At 31.5% G+C, this 21,243-nt stretch overlaps 2 protein-coding genes and 1 long non-coding RNA gene across 3 annotated transcripts; 1 reads left to right on the top strand and 2 right to left on the bottom strand.

Moving 5' to 3' along the window:
- Positions 1–7,876: 7,876 nt before the first annotated feature.
- LOC121216051 (uncharacterized) lies at positions 7,877–8,739 on the bottom strand. The gene is made up of 2 exons (XM_041091242.1): positions 8,243–8,739; positions 7,877–8,120 (listed from the first exon to the last, which is right to left on the bottom strand). Exons 1-2 carry the CDS (start codon positions 8,423–8,425, stop codon positions 7,908–7,910), a joined length of 396 nt encoding a protein of 131 aa, XP_040947176.1. The 5' UTR covers positions 8,426–8,739; the 3' UTR covers positions 7,877–7,907.
- A 1,352-nt stretch (positions 8,740–10,091) lies between these two features.
- On the bottom strand, positions 10,092–12,463 carry LOC107899337 (NADPH-dependent aldo-keto reductase, chloroplastic). Its single transcript, XM_016825018.2, has 7 exons — positions 12,038–12,463; positions 11,540–11,590; positions 11,364–11,440; positions 11,173–11,260; positions 10,793–11,068; positions 10,458–10,706; positions 10,092–10,372 (listed from the first exon to the last, which is right to left on the bottom strand). Exons 1-7 carry the CDS (start codon positions 12,056–12,058, stop codon positions 10,286–10,288), a joined length of 849 nt encoding a protein of 282 aa, XP_016680507.1. The 5' UTR covers positions 12,059–12,463; the 3' UTR covers positions 10,092–10,285.
- A 421-nt stretch (positions 12,464–12,884) lies between these two features.
- Positions 12,885–15,047, top strand: LOC121216050 (uncharacterized). The gene is made up of 2 exons (XR_005912065.1): positions 12,885–13,000; positions 14,823–15,047. It is a non-coding gene; the product is annotated as an uncharacterized lncRNA (long non-coding RNA).
- Positions 15,048–21,243: the final 6,196 nt, after the last annotated feature.

Genomic DNA, 21,243 nt, shown 5'->3' with positions numbered 1-21,243 from the left:
AAAATTTATAAATTTTAATATATCTCTAATTTTTTTTAATTTGATAATTTTCATAATTAAACTTCACATTTCTCCAATCTGATGATATCCTAGTTTGACTATTCTAATATGGCCTCTAATAGCATAAGAGGACCTTGATTGGCTATCATCATCATCATTTACTAGCATCCCAACATTCTCAATTCCATTCAAGCCACCTTCTCCTACGCCAATACCATTTACATTGTTTTCTCTTCCACAATATCATCCTCCTCTTCCATTCTCTTAATGATGTCAGTTTTTGTTTTGGACATCGTTCCCATTAGCAAAATCTTTACCATACATGATATTCAAATCTTCAAATTATGGAAGTGTCTTGTTCTAACTCTGCATACATACTTAATCATGATCAAATATGAAGACAAATTTAATAACATAATACTTTATATAATCACCTTGAGAAATTCATCCCAAACCACTTGCTTTGCCATCACCACTCTTCTTGTGGCATCTCGTCTAAAGCCACTAGAGTGCATACCATAAATCATGTCATATACAATTGATCACTTCTTTCTAAGAGTCCTCAATCTATTGTCAATGTAAGGCTTGATACCAGAAAAAAAAGGGGGAAATTTCAATTGTGACATTTTCTCAAGTATAGGTAGATATCTTGTCCTAAAGCCACAATAACCATTGTGACTACCTAAGTGGTACAATTCAACAAGGCATTGCACTAACATTTTTTCTCTGTCATTTGTCCAATGTCTTTCATTGGACTTACTACTTGAATTCTCACTTTAAAATTTCACCTCTAGGCTTGTCATTCTACATATATATGTGAAAGTGGAATAACATGATACATCATAATTGTTACCAGATCATATATAAATGAAATATACAAATAATAAAGTATAAATACCATAAACAAATGCATTTCATACAGTTGCAAAAATAATATTTATAAAAAGTAGTTTGCATATTGAAAACTAAACTTAGATCTTGTAGCATCCCAAAATTTTCACTCAGGTTTTGTAACATCCCAAAATTTTCGGTTGGACACATGACACTATTCTAGTAATGGATACAGTGAACCGGTGAGAAAATTTGGAAAATGAGTTGGATAAAGAAATCTTATGGAATCAAAGTTGTTAATTGCTATGAGAAAATTTTGAAAAGAATTTACACGTAGAAATGTGACAAAAGGAGAAAATTACAAATTTTAAAAAGTTTAAGGACTCAAGTGAAATTTTGAACAACATGGGAAAATGAGCTATCAATGATTATTTGCCATGGAAACATATTGAATTATATGTTAGTGAGAAATAAATCATTTTTGAACTAAATTGAAAGAAATTTGAAAGTATAAAGACTAAATTCTAATTTTCCAATTTTACTAGGTTAAGGGTAAAAATGTAATTCTCACCACTCAAGGATTTATATTAAAGGTTTATTATGAATTACAAACTTGAATTGGTCTAAGTATCAAGTTTTGAGAAGAAATCGCTAAAAAGGGGTAAAAAGGGGAAATATGGTAATTTTATCGTAAAATAGTAGTTTGGTAAATTCCTGAGACTTTTTTGATGGAAATGATATTCAAATATGATATTTGGAATCTAAAATTATTTTGAACCGTGAGAACCCCATATTAAGGAAATGTGCTTCAAATGGATAAATTTAGAGTTAAGTTGTTAGATGTGGGCCTAAGGCCCATATGTTGATATTTTTGTAGGGGATGAGAACCCCCATTGGCCCCATATTCTATTCTTTTCCAGCTAGTAGAAGCAGCCATTGTTTCCATTGTTTTGCTTCTTCATCTCGTTGCTTATTTCTCCATTTTCTCTAAAAAATTCCACTACCCACATTGAGTTAATGTTGAAATCCTCATGAAATCAAACCCCTTAAGCTCGTTTCCTTCACCAATTGTAGCAATGGAAGCTTAGGGTTTTATTGGTTTTAGTGGGATAATCCATGGCTTGAGCGAGAAAGCTCTAATAAGGTAAGAAATGGTTTACTACACCTACATTAGCTTGATATTTACTATGATTTGTCATGAGAAAGCTTCGAAGGAATTTATATTTATTTTTTAATGTATTTTTTTGTATGGAAATGTGGAGATGATGATTTATGGAAATTATAAGCTTCAATGATAATGGAGTAGAGCTCATGGAAGCTTGATTAAGTGTTTTAGATCATCCATTAAGGTAAGTACCTTAGATAATCTTATTTATCTTATATTAAAGTTTATGAACTACGTAGAAATATAAGTGATAAATATGGAATAGAAGCTTGTAATAAACATATGCAAATTCCATGGTTTAAAATATATGAAATAAGTCCAAAGGTATGCTTCATTAGAGTGAGAAGTTTTAAGTTTTTTATTCACTTATTAAATTTCAAGCATTGTGTATATCTTTGGTTTGATAACATAGAGCTTATTAGACATCCATCCATTACAGATAAGAGTACGATTTCTAAATATTGCAACACTATTATTGAAAGTCACGGTCAAGCCATCTTTAAATAAACATGTAACAAAAAATAAGTTTCTTTTGAAACTAGGTACATAGGTTACGTCTTTCAAAATAATCTTCCTAAAATTATCAAAATAAAGATGTAAATCTCCCATTACTTCAGCTGCTACACTTGTCCCATTTTTGGCCCACAATGATAGACACTTATCTCTAAGATCTTTCATTTCCTTGAACCCTTGTAGAGAAACACACATATGATTAGTGACTTCAAAATCAATGACCTAGTTGTCTATTGAATCTTTCACTAAACAAATTTCTACCATAAAGAGTTTCATACCTTTGCCTTTAGTGGCTAGGTAATCCTTCCACTATTTGCAATTGGCCTTGAAGTGCATTTTCTTGTTGTAGAAGAAATATTTGGATTTAGATAAGTCTTTAGGCTTCTTGGTTATTTTTCTTTCCACTTTAGGTGGATCAGTGGACTTAGCCTTATTTCTCTTAGCATTTTTTCCCTTTCCTTTAGAGGAAGAAGCAACTGGTAAGTTTGCTTCTGCTTTTTAGACCAGTTGACTGCCATTCAACATTAACTCATAGGATTTTAACTCCTTCATTAGTTGTGTAAGCGTCAGATTCTTATTCCTGAGGTTATATGCGATCCTAAAGCTTGCAAAATCCTTAGACAAGCTTTTGAACATCATCTCTATTTACGTATTCTAATCCAGATTGGCCTCATTATCTACGACCTCAACAAAGTAACCTATAAGTGTAATCATATGGTTTTTGGCTGGAGTACCAAACTTTTGTTGGACATTCATCAAACTAGTTATAGCCAACTGTCGAGCCAAGGCAACTTGGGCTCTGAACATATCTTCTTGTTTGTCTAGAATCGCTTTGAAAATCTTACAACTCTCTAGTTTCTTATAAAGGGTGTTGGTTACGCTTGCCAATATATAGAAACGATTTATCTCATCTGACTCCTCCTAATGTTTTCTAGCTTTAGCTTGAGTGACTAGTAGGCATTTATTATCAAGAAATGTTTTGAGTTTCTCACAATTTAGGAAAATCATAAGGTTCCTTTTTTATTCCTTATAGTTATTTTCATTCAGTTTGTTCTCAGTAAGTATTTTAGTTAAAGAATAGGTGTCATTTTTTGAATTGAAAATAAAATATTCATTTATTAATATCTTTGTATTAAGAAAATATTAAAAACCTTTTGCAACAAACGATATGCATTAAGATGATGTACAAGTCTTACATTAAACCTTGAAAATATTTGTAAGTCGTTGCAACGATAATTCCTACACCCATTGAATTAAGTCACCCTAGAGCAATTTTAACCAACTAGTAAGGACATGGATTTCCATCCAATAAATATGTTAACCTAATCCCTTTGGTATTCACACATACTAATAATCGCTTCACGTTTGACCATCACTCCAACTTAAGCATAGCTTTTTGGGAAGTTACTTAACTAGAATGATCTTGAGTGTATAACCATCAACTTAACAACTATCCTTCCATGCACCATAAATGAGTCATCTTGGGACAATCTCAACAAGTAACATGTATGACTAGTTTCCCTTTATAAAAAGAAAACTTCAACGAATTCCACATGATAATACCTACTTCAGGGCCGACAAATTATCATATGCTATCATAAGATAGTTATCTATTGTAAGGAAATATCCTCAGTGAAATCCACATTACAATACCTACCTTGGGGCATGCAAATTGTCATGCCATCACAAAAGATTATTTATGTGAGTCATAGGTCTTATCCTACTCAATTTTTTTAAAAACAGGCAAGGTTTTTATTTCCGATTTCAATCATGAATGATTAAAATATTTTGACAAGTACATGCGGCATTCTTCTCCTAAACTAAATGGCATGCTTATTATACATATGCATGAACATGCTTTTTAGTCAATTTAAATATCATCATGTTATCATAGAAAAAATCATAAAATTAAATGACTCTAACCAACCAAAGTTTCCATGATTCCATCATATAAAAAATAGATAATAATAAAAATTACAATTGTTATACTAAAACATTCTTTGGGTTTTCTGGTGAAAGCCAAATATCCTGGTTTTTGGTTTTTCAAAAACCGAAATGACCTGAAAAATAAAATCAAAGGGATCTACTGTCAAACTAATGTCGCCACCATGGATCTTTGTTGCCGCCATCGTTAATGTCACCGTTGCTGTTATTGGGCCGTCACTGATCACCATGTTAGCAATAGTTGAACCATGGTTGACTGGCCACCACTGTTGACAACCACCACCGAATTACCGGTAAACATTGCCTCCCGACCATCGCCGGTTGGTCATTTGCTGGTTGGTTAGGTTGAGTTTGTGTTGCCTCGGTCAGTTCTAAATGTGTCTCGATTCTCCGGGATTCGTCGAAAAATTTAGTTACACAAAAAACTTAAGTTTGTTTCTAGCTCACATGAATTTTCCTAAAATAAATAAAATAAAACCTACATGGAAATGATAGTTCACGGTCTAGTTACATCCAATCAAAATTCTAAGAATCACAACTTTGGCAAAATTACATTATCATATATATAATAAAATAGTAAAATAGATTTATTCACAAACATAACCCAAAAAATTCATATAATTACAAGAAAATTTGGTATTGGTTTATACTATAAACAAAGCACAACCTAACTTTGATACCAATTATTGAAAAAAAATCTGGTTTAGAAAAATGGTTTTAAGTCACAGCAGAAAATCAAAATTTTGAAAATTAACCAATTTGTGATATTTATATCAATAAATTTTTTCCTAAAAAATACATGTGCTTTATGCGATTCAGATCCTAGTTATTCTTGGCTTTGAACCGAATAGTCTTATCTGCTATTCTTGTCCCACGAATTGCTTCGAGTGGTAAAGTAATTCTCTCTCAAAAGAAACCAGTAGAATTGTTATTCCTAGAAAATATAATTTATGCTTAAAATAGTGTAGTGTTGAAATAGGCATGACATCTTAACGGAGAACATTTGACGTCGCGACGTGACTAACTAAGTTAATGAGGTCGCGACGTGAGAAAAGAGTAGTCGTGAAGTCACACATTGAGGTCGCGACGTAACTCACAAAGTTCACCCAAAACATTTAAAAGTCATTCCAAAACATATCCCCAAACATCACCATATCATTCCAACATAAATCATGTCATTATAAATCAAAACATAAACTTATTTAAGCTTAAAAACTTAGCATGAACACATCCAACACAAAAGATACATATTTGTTTAAGAGAAACTCAAAAGAGGCTCAAGTTCATCATTTAACTTTACAGTTGCTCGAGTAATCTAAGCCTTTATATACATGCCAATAATCTAATATGAATGGTATTTAAACACTTGAACTACAACCTTAAAAGCTCGACGGATGATGCAATGCTCCCAAGCCAACACCATGGCTTCTTGGTAAGCCTAAACCTATGTGTCTTAAACAACTAATGCGTGAGCTTAAAAAGCTCAGTAAGTAGCCATGGAATATATCCGCAAAGCAATTTAAAATTGTGACGATGCGCCTTTCAGATCTCGTTTTGAGTTCCGATCACCTTTGATTAAATTTGCATAAATATTAAATGATTTTAAATTGTTTTTAAAACTTTGAGTCTTGTCTATAACATATTTTAATTAATTTATAAAAATGTTTTAAAACTTTCAATTCTTAAATGAATCCAAGATTTCTTACTCATACATGCTTTGGTGGCCTCTCTCATTCGTACTGATTATCTGAAACGGGTGAGGGGTGTTACAAGTCTACATTTATTGAAAGATTCTTATAACTATTTCAATTTAACTTATGCCATTGTTTAACCTCCCTAATCAAGTAGCCCTCCCCTCATTAAACATCTCAGTAGCAAGTTGTTGATGCCACATGGGCAACTCATTTGTAGGTTGAATTTTGGAGATTAATGTTTCATCCATATCTTTCCAATGTTATGTAAACTGAATCAGATTGGTCAGTTGAACTAGTTGGATCGAGAACCAGTTGGGGTATTGGTCCCATGAGAGGTAAAAAAAATGATTAACCTATAAACTGGTACAGATTGGTTGAACCGAGCTAAAAAATTGGTTGAATCGATAGTTGAACTAGTTCCGAGTTGGTCTAACCAATTGGTTCCCAAAACCACCTGCCTGATTGGTTCAAAGCAAATAAATTATTAAAAATAAAAATATTAAAAGTTATAAAAATATGTTCAACTGCCAATTCAATTGGTTTTTTAGCTCGGTTTAGCTAGTCCATATCGGTTTGTGTGTCAACCAGTTTTTAAAAATTTTAAACATTTTTAGCCCTCAACATTTACATTTTTTTTGTGTCAATTTGGTCCATACTCTTTAAAAGTAAGTAAATGTTTTTCCTATTTTAAACAAAAAAAAATACAAAAATTAAAAATATAAATTTTTAAAAAATAAAAAAACTCTTTAAAATTAAAAAATTAAAAAATATTTTAAAAATACAAAAAATTTCAAAATTCTATCTTATCTAAATCGTATTGGATCGATTGGACTAAGAATCGACAAGGGTATCAATCTAAGGGAGGTAAAAAAACTAGTTGGCTTGCGAACTAGTAAGAACTAGTTGAATTGATTTTTAAAATTTTGTTAATATTTTTATTTTTATTTTAAAATAATTTATTTGATTTGAACTAGTTGGACCGATCATTTTAGGAATCAATTGGTCAGACTAGTTCGAAATCAGTTCAACTGCCGGTCCAACAGATTTTTTAGCTCAGTTCAATCAGTCTATACTGGTTCACGAATCAACTGATTGTTTAACTCTCACCGGACTGATAATCTAGTCAATTTCTAGTCCAACCAATTTGATTGGCTGGTCCAGTCCAGTTAAGATAACATTGAATTTTTAATTTTTTTATATTTTTAAAATAATGTTTATTTTTTGAATTTTAAAGAGTATTTTTCATAAAAAAATTTAAATATATTTTTAAGTTTTTATTTAAAATATGAAAAAAAATAATTTTTAAAATTTTTAAAAACATATTTTATATACTTTTAAAGGGTAATGATCAATTAATAAGAGGGACCAAGAAATTTTAATGGAATAATGGCAAAAATATCCCCTATACTTTAACAAAACTTTCAATGCATTACTTGTAGTCTTAATTTGTTTGATATGGTATTTTGGTACTTTTGTCTAAGTATGTTAATTTTTAACAGAAATTAATACGTGGGCCAATGAAAGAGTGGGACCAAATGAAAAAGCTAAACCAGCGAGAGGGCTGAGGAGGGACTTGCATAAAATTTTACCTTTTATATTTTAAGGTAAAAGATATTAAATAAATTAAAACTTTTTTATTGAAAAAAAGTTGTTCATCTTCCAAACCCATTTTTTATTATTTGTTAACATTCTTTTAACTTCTTTGAAACTTATTTTTCTCAAGACTATGTTAAAGATGAAAGCAGATTGCTTGGAAACCATCACAAAAGGAAAAAGAGCAAGTTATTGCCTTTTGTCTTTCTATTTTGGTATCCCTGAAAATCTTGGGAATAGCTAAAACGGGTGAGTTGCCCTGCTACCTTCTGCATGTCAGTCGGGTGTTGAGACTGATCCGTACTGACTTCCCTTAAGAGTAGAGCTTGATTGGAGGCCACGAGAGATTGTTGCAGGACTCCGCCTTCCTTTGGCTTTCTCTAGTAATATGAAACAAATATTAAAAGAAAAAAAAAATCCTGAAATGGTGTTTCTTTTTGGGGGTTTGTGAAAGTTAGAAGATAAAATAGGATTGTCTTTAAGATTCCATTCTTCATCAAACCTTTCGATTTTTTTTTTGGTTATAGATGTGATTCAAGATATGCCGGCATGGCCTGACTGCCACTTGTTCGAAGGCGAGGAGAACTGTAGATACTTCGATTGAAGACGGAGATGCACTGCATGGTTGAGTTGGAGTGCAAGAGTATGATATTTGGACTCCAGGTGTGTCAAGGCTGCTCTCCATCGCTGCAGAAAAGAACAACAGAAGTAAGATTTGTTGTGTTATTAGTTTTTGACTAAAAATAGAGTAGAGTTTTGAATCACAGTAACCAAATCCGTGTGTCAGAAGTTAGATTGGACATTGGAGTACCATAAAGCTAGATGGAACACAAGCACAGGTGTTAATTTGGATCAATTAAAACTACCAATACTACATTGAAAGTTTTGTTGAAGTACAGGGAGATGTTTTTGCTATTATCCCTTTTTCAAATGGAAAAAGGTAATAGGGACTAAATTTTAAATTTTAAAAGAATATAGAAACCTTATAAATCAATTTAAAATACGTATCCGTTCCTTAACCATTATCATAAATTTTAAATTTTGTAATTAACAAATGAGTATAAATGATATAATTTAATTCAAACTTCATTTTTATTATTAATTAAAAAGGTTAATGTGCAAATTTACTTAAACTTGAAAGTTTTCATCATATCTAATCCATATTTGTCATTATACCTTGAGATAAAAATAAATTTACAACTATATTGTAAATTTATTATGAATTTTTACACTTGAATTCAATTTTAATTTAAAAACATTTTAAAATAATTATTATAATAATAACAATTTAAAATAATAAATTAATATAGTATCCACAATTAATAAAAATATTATTTATATAAAACTAAACTTAATTTTTTTTAACTTTTCAAGTTTTTCTTTTATTAAATAAAAATTCTATGTTAATTTATTATCTTATTATATAAAATAATTTATTTTAATATTTTATAAATTAGTTTATTATTAACTATTAAAATAAAATACTTGAACCCAAGTTGAATAGTTTGTGTTTGAATCATTGTTGTATCAAAATAAATTAAAATAACACTAGAAATCCTATCACATGCATATGCGTGTAAAAATCATGTATTTAGAACACAGAAGTGTATTTGAAAATAACATACAATAAATAATAAAATGTATAATTTGAAACTAATTAATAATAACACGTAAAATATGTAGGATATTAAAATGGAAAAAATAGATTCAATTGTGACACCAATTTAATCAATAGCATTACTAGTATCAGAAATTTTATCACATGTGTATGCATATGAAAACCATGTCTTTAGAACACAGATATATAAAAATATAAAAAAATGAAAACACCCACATAATCATATAACTTACTTTACAAATAAAATTAGTTTTTGTTAATTTCTTAACTGAGTTGAGACTCGGTAATGAGTGACACAAACTCAGTTAAAAGCTTAATAAATAGTCTAGATACACAAATATAACTTACTAAAGTTTCAAATAAAAAATAAAAATTACGTTTATGTACGATGGTTCTAGTTCGAATCTCATAATGGATAATCTTTTATTAATCTATAAAATATAAACAGACAAAACACCAACATAATCATAAAATTTACTTTACAAATAAAATGGATTTTTGGTAATTCCCTAATGTTGATAAGTGACACTAACTCTATAAAAGACTTAATAAAATAGTATGAAATAATATTTTTTTTGTTAAATTTTATTTTCAAATCATGAAAATCAACATTAGTTGGTAAAGTTTAATGGCAAAATTCAGAAAAAAAAAAGTTTAGTGATAAAGTTCAATGTCATAAAAGGTGTGTGATAAAAATTTAGTCATGTTGTCAAATTATAATGACAAATATTAATTAAAATAAAATATAGTAATAAATTTTAATATTCACGTGATAAATTACATACTAACCCTTAATTAAAGGGTATTATTGGTAGTTTCAGCTAAGCAAACCTACACTCAATACTGGTACTCGATCAAACGTCAGTTCTCCAAATGCTACAGCATTTTCTTATTTAATTAACAACACCTGATGCGATGTTACTTTTCTCAGATTTCACCATCCCATAGTTCTTCAATGCTCCTATATGCACCCAATGTTTCGTGTACGAAAACGGAGCCTTTGATCAGCCTCTCCTGCAACATCCAAAATTTACATCATTTTCTTTTAACCTTAATCTACTCCAATAGAAATAGAATTGGATTAGCTTATTTAGCTTGCCTGCTCTATTTCAGCAAACTTGGCCAACAAGTCTTCGGGTATGGACCAATCGAAAACATCAAAGTTTTGTTTGATCCTCACTTCATTTGTACTCTTAGGCAAAACACTATGACCCTTTTGCAGCCCCCACCGGAGGGCAACTTGAGCAGGGGACATGCCCAATTTCTCTGCTACCATATTCACAACTGGATTCTTCAGAACTTCTTTCTTCACGAAACCTGTGCCTGGGGAGCCCAGCGGTGAGTACCCCTGAAACAATGGCATGTAATGCGCTTCACTACATTAATAAACTTAAATTGCTTGATACATATATGCATTCATCGCTTCATACTCACAGTTAAATGAATTCCCTTGGATTTACATAATGCATGTAGTTTAGGCTGTTGCCATATAGGATGGCATTCAACTTGAACCACAGCTGGAGGAATTCGAGCCACCTCCAACAGATCTTCAAGCTTCTTGCAAGAGAAATTGCTTACTCCAATAGCTCTAGCCTTTCCGGAGTCGTAAAGTGCCTCCATTGCTCTCCATGTACTGGTTATATCAGGTTGTGTTAGGTCCTTTTGTTCAAAGCCAACTGCTCCCTTTATCATGCTGACCGGCCAGTGCATCTTTCAATGTTAAAGAATCACCATTTATGGTAAGAAAACATTTACAAAATCTACTTTGTGATAAGGGCAAGTCGAAAACATGGTTGCCATTAGCTTATACTTACCAGATAGAGATCTACATAGTCCAGTTGCAGGTCTTGCAAGGTACCATTCAATGCCTCTGGTACGTCTTCCGGTGCATGATTAGTGTTCCTGAAGAAAATACAGTAAATTCATCTTTAAGCCTTCAAACGTTCTTCGGATAGCAAATTCAATATACAAAACGCTTGAAAAGGATTTCGAAATCGGGACAAACCATAGCTTGGAAGTGATCCAAAGTTCTTCACGCTTCACCACACCATCTTCAGAAAGCTTCTTTAGAACCAAACCAATCTGCATGAGCAAACCAAAAGTTAAGGTGATATAAGAAATGAAACTTGAGTACTTAAGATGAGGAACCAACAAATTGTGAATTTTGTTTCATGCAATTACCTCTTTCTCGTTCCCATAGACTTGAGCACAGTCGATATGCCGGTATCCATGCTGCATTAAAAGCCAATATCAATCAATCTGCTATTTCCCAAAATTTTCTACTAGTCATCATGCTTCTTAGTTTGTTTCTTTAGGCCTAGGCCTTTTATGTTACCCCCCAAAAAAATTGTTTATCGCTTTCTTTTTCTCCTACCCAAAACCATTTAGGATAAATAGGATATTTCTACAATAACATGTGGTCAATATTTTGAGGAATATTTTAATGAATTATCTAAAATATCCGTTAGGCGTTCACCATAGCTAGAAAATTTGACTCAAGAATCAAAACCCATACAATAATCTTTGAGTGTGCTCAAAGAGAGAGATGCAAAACAAAACAGCCCCCAGAGTCCAATCCATGGTAAATTATGCAATATCAAGAAACAGAAAAAAGGGGGGTGGGGATGGGAAAGAATTAAGAGAAATCATCAAGCATAGAGTAGAGATGAGAAACAATACCTTAATAGGTGGCCACTGCATTGCCAACGACTCCAGGAGCAGCCTGCCAAGTTCCTAGGCCAACAGAGGGAATCTTAGCCCCAGTATTAAGATCAAAATATCTAATTGCCGCAGCCATTTTCACCACAGAATCATCATCCATGGAGTCCTTTTATATAGAGAGTAGAGACAGCAACTAAACGAGGTTGCCACAAAATACAAAAAGTTGAAATGAAGATGTACATCTTTCACGTTTGGGAGAGACAACATGCGTGGTTGGGTTCGTTTTGAGTTGGGATAATTAGATGGGTTAATTCATGTTTAATTGTTTTTTTTTTAGATATTTTGATTCTTTTTATTTTTAAAGGTAATTTTAGTTTGAATTGTAATAACTCGTTTTTTAGTAGTGTCAGAAACAGTGATTTTAGGACCACAATTTTCACGAATGAGTTTGTAAATATTGTTATTTCATATTTATAAGTTAAATATGATGTTATTGTGAATTTTTATTTTATAGATTTTATGAATTAGTCAGTTAGTCAAAGTACAAGTGATTTGTACCAAAAGTCAGTGGTTTTAAAAAAAAAGAGGTTTTGAGACCGCATTTCCATAAAACGAGCCCATAAATTATATTATTGAATGTTTAAGGAGTTATTATTTTAGTGAATTGAAGTTTGGTATAAAAATTTTTAAATTTAGATGGTTAATCAAGGAAAAAAGACTAAATCATAAAAATAGTAGAAGTTAATTATTATTTATTTCTATAAATTAAAAAAAAAGGCTAAAATGGTAATTATGTGAAGACTTATATGGCAAATAGACCAAAATGGGAAAAGCATGTACGGTTAGATTTAACATTAATAATGGTAAAAAGCATGAAAACATAAAATCATCACCATATTTTGTCTTCCACCAAAAAGAAAAAAAAAATAGAAACACCATTGTTGAACACTCAAGTTTCGTCCAAACTTAAATCTTTGCATGGTAAGCTTTTTTAAGCCGGTTTCTTGTAAATTTTATGTTTTTGAGATCGTTGCAACTAGGTCCAGCTAACTCATACCTCTGTTTTTAAAACTTTCAAAGATTTAAATAGTTGTCATTGATGTTATTTGAAGTTTTTGAATGTTTATGGTAGATTTTGAATCTTAGAATTGAAATAAGATTAATTTGTTAAGTAAATTTTGTTAGTTTTGAGTTTATGGACTAAATTGTGAATATCTTGAAATTGGTATGAAATTTTTATAAATTGTGATAATAGGAGGCTGTATATGGACATAATTGAAGTGGGTTTAAAATTTGGAGTTCAAATTCAGAAGATATGATAAGTTCGGATTTAGGGACTAACTTGAATAAAATGAAAAATTTTAAGGGGCATTTCAATAATAGAAGTAAATTGATATATACTTATAATAGGATGATATAAGGTGTTTGGAATTGATAAATTGAATTGAGTTATTGAATAGATTGGAAATTGGACTAAACTGAAGATAATTGGGGAAATGACAAAAGTTGTTGATTAGTCCTCAGAGAGTCATTTGTTTGTTATCTTGACAAGGTAAGTTCATACGGAATTTTGTGTTAAATTTTTATACATTTAGAATTATAATTGTAATTATGTTTAATTGAAAATTTAATTATTTACGATTCGGTACAAAAAGGTAAGATAAAGGATTAAATTGAATACGATGAATTGTAAATTGAGATAATTATAGAATTGACCTTAAATTGGATTGAAATAAGATATATTATGCAATGATGTGATTAAATGAGTCGAATTGATTCGATTTAGACATGTTGATAGTGATAAGGACCGAATTGAATATATGTGAAAGTATGATATAATGTTGTAAACGTGAAATTGAATTAGTATGGTTGTGTGATGTGCTGTTATATTTGAGAATTTATTGTTTGGTTGATGAAATCATGCAATGGAAATGAGAAAATGTTACCCTATTAAATGTTCGGAAAAAGTCGGGTATAGTTGGTATGCCATAGGATAGGAACAGTTCAAGGTTATACGACTACGTGCCGAGGAGTGCTGAGCACCCCATTTACCAGTTATACCGACCAGTGTTGGGCACATCTATTTGCCGATTTTACCAACCAACGTAGGGCGCAACTTATTATTTTCGAAATTATTCGACAGATATTGGATGTCAAATTGGTGTGTTGGTTGGATCCGTGTATCTGTCCGAGTCCGAGTCAGGTTAATAGGGACATCTATATTGTAAATGGAAAAATGATGATCGAATAATACTTATACATATTGAGAATCGGTTATACAAGCCTAGGGGCCAATATGGAAACATGATAAATCGATGAATGTGATTTGAAATAAAGTATTATGAAATGAAGTAGTAATTAACATTAAATTGAAAATTGATATATATTTGGTATAAAGATGAATTGATATGATACGAGAATAAAGTTCATATGATTTAATATGAGAATTCAAATTATGAAATGAAAATAATGTTTGACATTAATTTGAAATGGGATGTATTGCAGGTAAATAGATTGTATGATATGATTAAGGTAATGAATTGATTAAATAATTATTTATTTTGTGAATGATAATGAAATGTTGAATTAAGTGAACTGAAATGTTATATGATTGAGTTACTATATGGTTTGATAAATGTTGAACTCACCTATTTGATATTTGATTTGCCATGATAGGCAACTTTACCAAGCTAAGTAGTATGTAGTGTATATTTATAACCTACGTAAGTTACTGGGTTTAATACATGTGAACTTACTAAGCATTGAATATGCTTATCTCGTTTGTTTTTCCTTTTCCCTGTAGATTGTCAACTTGAGAAACACGTCAAGCGGATCGTCCGAAGTTCACACTATCCCGATATTGATAGTAATATTTCAATTGTTTAAAACTCGATTTTGTAGCATGTATATAGGCGATTCATTTTTGGTCAATTTTGAATGTTAGAACTTTGGTTCTTGATTGTGATTTGTGACTTGAATGACTATATGTTATATATATAGGCTATTTTAGGTTGATGGTTTAAAGTTACAAGTTGAAGTTGTAATTTGTTATAATGGTTGTCATGTATAAGGTTGTATTTAATGATTACTATGGTATGCATATATGTGGTAAATGATGAAATGATGATAGTATGTGTGGTGATGGTATGCCTGATTTTGGATTGTGAAATGGTTGGAAAATGGTTAAACTTGGACGAAATGCTTGGTTTATGTGTTCGTTGATACTTGTAGTATATGCAATTATGGTGCTACGTTGTTTCATGAATTTGGTAAGTTGTGAATATGTACCAAAGTAATTGTGTGTTTGAGATTTATGTATGGATAATTTTGGTAAGAGTTAAGGCATGTTTTAGGTTGATGAAAAGGTAAAGTTTGGAAGGTATTTATGGTAAAATGCACATTGGTGTTTATATATGCTTGTATGGATGGTTATGTTGGATGTTTTATATTGGTTTTGATGGTGCCAAAATGGTATATTGGTTAGGCACTTAAGAATGATGTTTTAAATGGTGTTTTTGGTATGTTTTGGTGTATTTTGATTAGGTTTAAAAATTGGTATGAAGTACATATATGGTGTATGAGTATTAGTGTTTTGTAAGTTGCCTTGTAGGGTATTTATAGGTACACACAGTTTGTTACACGGTCTGACACATGGTCGTGTGTCTTACATAGACAGATGACACGCTATGTGGTGTGTATAATTAGGTGACAATTAGGTCCACATGGCCACAATTAGTTACATGGTCTGACGACACGGCCGTGTGACCCTAAATTACACGACATCAGTCTGTTACACGATTGGGAGACACAACTGTGTGGTTCAGCTCCATACGGCTTCAACCTATCACACGGCTTGGCCAAACGGCTGTGTGACCGTTGTTTTGCATTTTTTCCACAATTTTCTAAAATGTTTCAAATTAATCTTTGTTTTGTTCAAGATTTTTTTAGAGCTTCCGCAAGCTCAATTTAGCATTGATAATGTATGAATAACATGTTTTTGACTATATGATTGACAAATGATTATCATTTAGAGAAATTTGAATTTATATAGCATGATTTTGTTCTATTATGTGTTGTAGCATCTTGTAACCCTAATCTGATGACGGAGACGAGTGAGGAGTGTTACATAAATTATTTTGGATTTGAATTTTGAATTTTTTTGAATTATAACAATTATAATAGAATCAATCATTACGCATAATGAATTGAATAAATAACCACTAATTCAATTTGAACTAATTAAGTTAACTAACCAAGGTAAATTTGAGAGAAAATTTCAAATTGGGAATCTAAAAATTGTTAGGGTTTCAATATTTCCATCAAGCTAAAGTCTAATTAGATTTTTTTTGGATCATTATTGGTTTGTATAATTGAGTTGATGTTACTTTTGGCTCAATTATCCAAATCATTTTAAATTTAAATCGTTTTAAATTTGGGTTATTTTGAGGTCAAATAATTTCAATTAAGGTTAAGATCTAAAAATTTTCACTTATTGCCTTTTATGCTTAAATCAAATTGGATCCTTTTTCCGTCAAACAAATTGCATCATATTTAAGTTTAAATTGAGGAAATCAAAATTTTGAGTTGGGATTAAAATTAATATTTTAAAACAAGTATATGAAAATTGATTTAATCAAATTATTGGATATGGACGCTACTATTTTTTTTTTGAGTAATTTATATTGATAGTCATTCAATTATTGGTAAATTTCTTTCAAATTGATATTAAATTTTTTTTTCTACAATAGTCTCAACATTTAACTTTTTCCCAATTTGATCTTGAACTTGGATCCCATTGAAGGTTGTAAAAATTTTCAAAAAAATGTATAAATAAATTTTTTACTTTTAGATTTTTATACATATTTCTTAATTTTCATACCATGATATTATATGATATTAGAGTGTTAAATCATTATAGTATAAGTGAATCCAATAACTAAGACCAAACTGTTAAATTATTGAATTAACATGAATCCAAAAAAAAAAAGGAACCAAGTTGTATCACTTTAAAAAGGTGTTCGGATGCCGAGGCTTCTCGGACAAAGAGTGAGTATTGAACACTTGAATCAATTGGTACTTAAAATTTGGGGTGAGCATCTGATCGAATTGAGTCGAACCAAGAAAAAAAATCCAAGTTAATAAGTTACAAGTCCTATTTCATCATTTTAACCCGATTTAAAATTTTCTAAATCGAGTCGGGTGAAATGAGATTTGAGTCAAATCAAATAAAATTATTCGAGTTAAATTAAAAAGATTAAAGTAATTATAAATCTTATTGACAATATGACTAAATTTCAAGTTAAAAAACATAAATACCACGTAAAAAAAGATAATCAATATGATAAGCTTGGTTTGATAATTTACATATTTAAGGCATCGATTTCATCATTTTGGGATTTAAAAAAAATTAATTTAGCATTTTAATATTTTTTTAAAGATTTTTAGTAATTTTTAATTCTTGAATACATGTTTATAAAATTTTCGAAAAAATATTTTATAATTTTTTTGAATTTTTGAAGATCATTTTTTTTTGTTTAATTGTTTTTTAGAGAGACAAAGTTGCACAATTTTGAAGTTGTCACAGACTTAGGGGATATTTACATCAATTTGTTATTTGAGTTGTAAAATTCAACTTACACATCATGGGCATCTTGCTTTTTTTATATCATATAGACTTATAAGTGATTGTTGAGAGTGAAGCTATTATACATAAGGTGACTATTCCACCAAAAAGTTTTTTTTTAATTCAAAACGATCCATATGTAGAATCAAAGCAAGTGAATGCTGAGATTCACGCAGGAGCATGCACTTTAAATTTGAAAGGCATTGGAGCACCATGCAAATAAATTACTATATGTACCATTGGGAACATGATGTGATTCATTGTGAACCCGCATGTACCATTCGGAAAAAAAAAATTTCTTTGCATTACCAACATTCCTCCACTTACGCAAAGAAATTAAAAATTTTGTAAACATGAGAAAATGTAAAACGTGAGAAGAGAAACATCGAAATTAGCCGCTTAAGCACTAGTATCTTGTGGATTTGAACTAGTATGTAGTGAAATAACTGATTCTTCTATTTAACAAGTGAACGGATCTTGAACCTGTTAAGATAGGGGTTAACTCATGACACACGACTAATCTCAGATTCAATTGATGTTCCATGATAAATCAACAAGTTTTAGCAAATATACATCAGTGACCGCCTCCAAACGTGTGAACGTTTAGAAAAAAGTCGTGCAAATAAAAATATAAATATTTAAGTGCGGTATTTGAAAGCGAACATGTCAAATTGCAATATAGTTTTGTTTATAATGAAACACTTGGTAGGTATTCCGAGGATTGTAACCAAGGGATTGCAGATTAGAGAAATTATTATTAAATTAATTACAAAAAATAAGTATCTAATCGAGTCTCGTATTAGTAGTGTGAATCCAAATTAAAATATTAAGTAAACTAATTAAATTACTTAACCTAAATTAACCTAATGGAATTTCCTGTTCCTAGTGTCAACAACGAGCCTCTAGCCTATGATCGATTAAATCCCTAATTAAAGTTTTAATATGAATTAGCTATTAATTAACTAGTATTAAATCTCGGCCTCTACTAATTAATTAATCGACATATACTCGCTTATCTCTTGATCTCACTTTCTCCATCGAGATAAATTATGATTTACTCAGCAAACTTGTTTCCTGACATCGTTTAACCTTTGATTACTTCTTAGAGTGTTAAGCCTAGGGTTTAAGAACACATAATTTATATAAACTAATTCTATAATAAACCTTTATTTTTTTTGTTATTAATCAACTTAGTTAATTAATCAATTCAATAAGCGAATCATGCAAGATATGAATAAAACGCAAGAAATTATTCTAATATTCATACAACGGTTAATTAATTAGGTTAACTAAGTATAAATAAAAGAATGAAATAGAATAGTAGAAAGAATGCTCATTGATAATATATTGATACGCAGATCGGAAGCAATCTCCGTTCGTAATTGTCTTCACATCGAAATAGGAATAATTCTGATCAAACAAACATAAAAAGAAAATACAACTGAAAACTAAAGAAAACTTTTTAAGTCTAACTCTGCATATAAATTCTAGTGACCTTAAGGTGACTTATATAGGCTACGAGCTACTTGGTGACCACTTAACCTAGATACATTTTGGGATTCTAATTAATGCAATATTCTGAGAAATGCTTGGGGTCCAAATAAGGAAATATCCCAAAAGTATCGTCCAAGGAATCAACCACATTTCTTCCATGCTATGTTGCGTCATCGCGAATCATCGCGACATCCAAAAGCCCATGTCGCGATGTTATGTCTTTTTCAGCCCTAGCAACTTCATCGTCCTGTGTTGCAACACGGCTTCCTTTCTGTCGCGACTCGATCATCGTTCCTTGTATCATTGGGCCTATATTGGCACCCTACACACTCAATTAGCCCATTAGTAATTTCCTAGGCCCGAGTTGGCCTTACAGGTCATCGAAACATTAGAAAATGCGTAAAAACACTTATTTTACTAATAATTAAATCCTAAGCTACTAATACTAAAGATGCAATAATTAATTATGAAATTCCTAGAAAACAAGCTCGTTAAGTGTCGAAATGTACTTAAACTACCACTGCAATTGGCACACCTTTAGTAACCTTGTTGCATCGAGTTGACATTTCAGTCTCAAGTCGATTTTGGGCCTTCAAGGCCTAAGGTTATGATCCATTCAACGCACATTGGGCATAGACTCAAATTTGGTCTCATCTCAATCGCTAACGTAGTCTTGTCTATTCTCATTCCTCTAACAAACACTCCAACTCAATGCCACAATACATAATCATCAAATTATAACCTTGAAAAACCTTTAATGGTATGACCCTTTTTCGACTGAATATTACCATGTCTTTGATACTCAAAATTGCATCCTTCTAGATGTGGCACCAACTGCACTCTTGCGGTATCCCACTGGATGCGTCCCCCTGGACGTGGTTTATGCCAATCGCCCTTTGCGACACCAACACTAAGGTTCTAAACAAGGGAAATTTAGACACATTGGTCACCCCCAATTTAGGCCATCTCGGCCCCTCCATGGTTACCCCATTGGGTGTGGCCATCTTGGCTAACCGCAACCCATGCAACACCACCGTACTAGCTTAATCTCAATCTTAGACTTTGAAGCCCATACACGTAAACTCTGGCATGCCACTCATTTCTCTAAACAATCTCATAGGTTGCATGAACAAGACATCCCTTACTTGTTCTCTTGTTCAAGCTCTCGAACTATGACTCTCTAGTCTGCTCTAGCTCAAAACTTGGTGATGCTTTGGACTAGGTCCACAAATCTCATGTATTAGTAGTGCATCGTGGATAAGGGTATTGTAAGCTCTATCCAAAAAGCAAGGATCCAACAACTCACTCATGGTCCTCCGTCTAAATCAAACTCAAGTCTTACTTCTGTCTTGCTCAACTTAGTAGGTTCGCTGACCTGCACAACACAAAATACAAGATTGGCTTCTCATGCCACAATCTCAAGTGGTCTTCTGACCACTCAATCTCGCCAAGTCTTCCAAGCCCATCTTGAACGCAATGGCCTACTAGCTAACACAGATGGAGTTTGCAACCACTCTAACACTACTTAAGCGCACTCTTGCACTGCTCAGTTACCCTAGAACTCGATTGACTCAAAAGCACACTTCACTTTGTCACATACCGAAATGACCTGTCCCATCGAAGATCTCCACTACCAATCTCGTATTTGCCAACGTTGGCCTCGCACACATGGACAATGTTGGAGCTCTTGGATTGTCCACCATGGCAACCATAGTATTTCAATATGCCTAATGAAATATTTTCTCATGTGGAAGATCAGTTCAAACCGCCACCACAGAGCATACTTCGAGTAACCTTCAGCTTTGATATTGCTTGTTGTGCAAATAAGGTAAAAGAGAGTAAATTATCGTACTCAAAAACCACACTAGGTTCAATTCTAAAGAAAGATTAGAGGGGTCACAAACGATCCCACTTAAAACTAGCACAATATATCATTACAATTGTAGCCCACAAAATACTGAAAGAAAATAAAATAAAATAAACCAGAATCTTATACTTTGTTTTTTCCTCCATTGCTTGTTGGTATAGTTTTTCGAGAGTTGAAGATGTCATATCGTTCTGCATACGCTAATCAATGGACTGACTTCAATGTATTTTTCCTCCCCCA

The sequence above is a fragment of the Gossypium hirsutum genome, chromosome D04 (genome assembly GCF_007990345.1).
Source record: "Gossypium hirsutum isolate 1008001.06 chromosome D04, Gossypium_hirsutum_v2.1, whole genome shotgun sequence".
In the NCBI taxonomy this organism is placed as follows: domain Eukaryota; kingdom Viridiplantae; phylum Streptophyta; class Magnoliopsida; order Malvales; family Malvaceae; genus Gossypium; species Gossypium hirsutum.
Note: the sequence above shows the minus strand (reverse complement) of the source record. Positions and strands in the feature narration are given on the sequence as shown.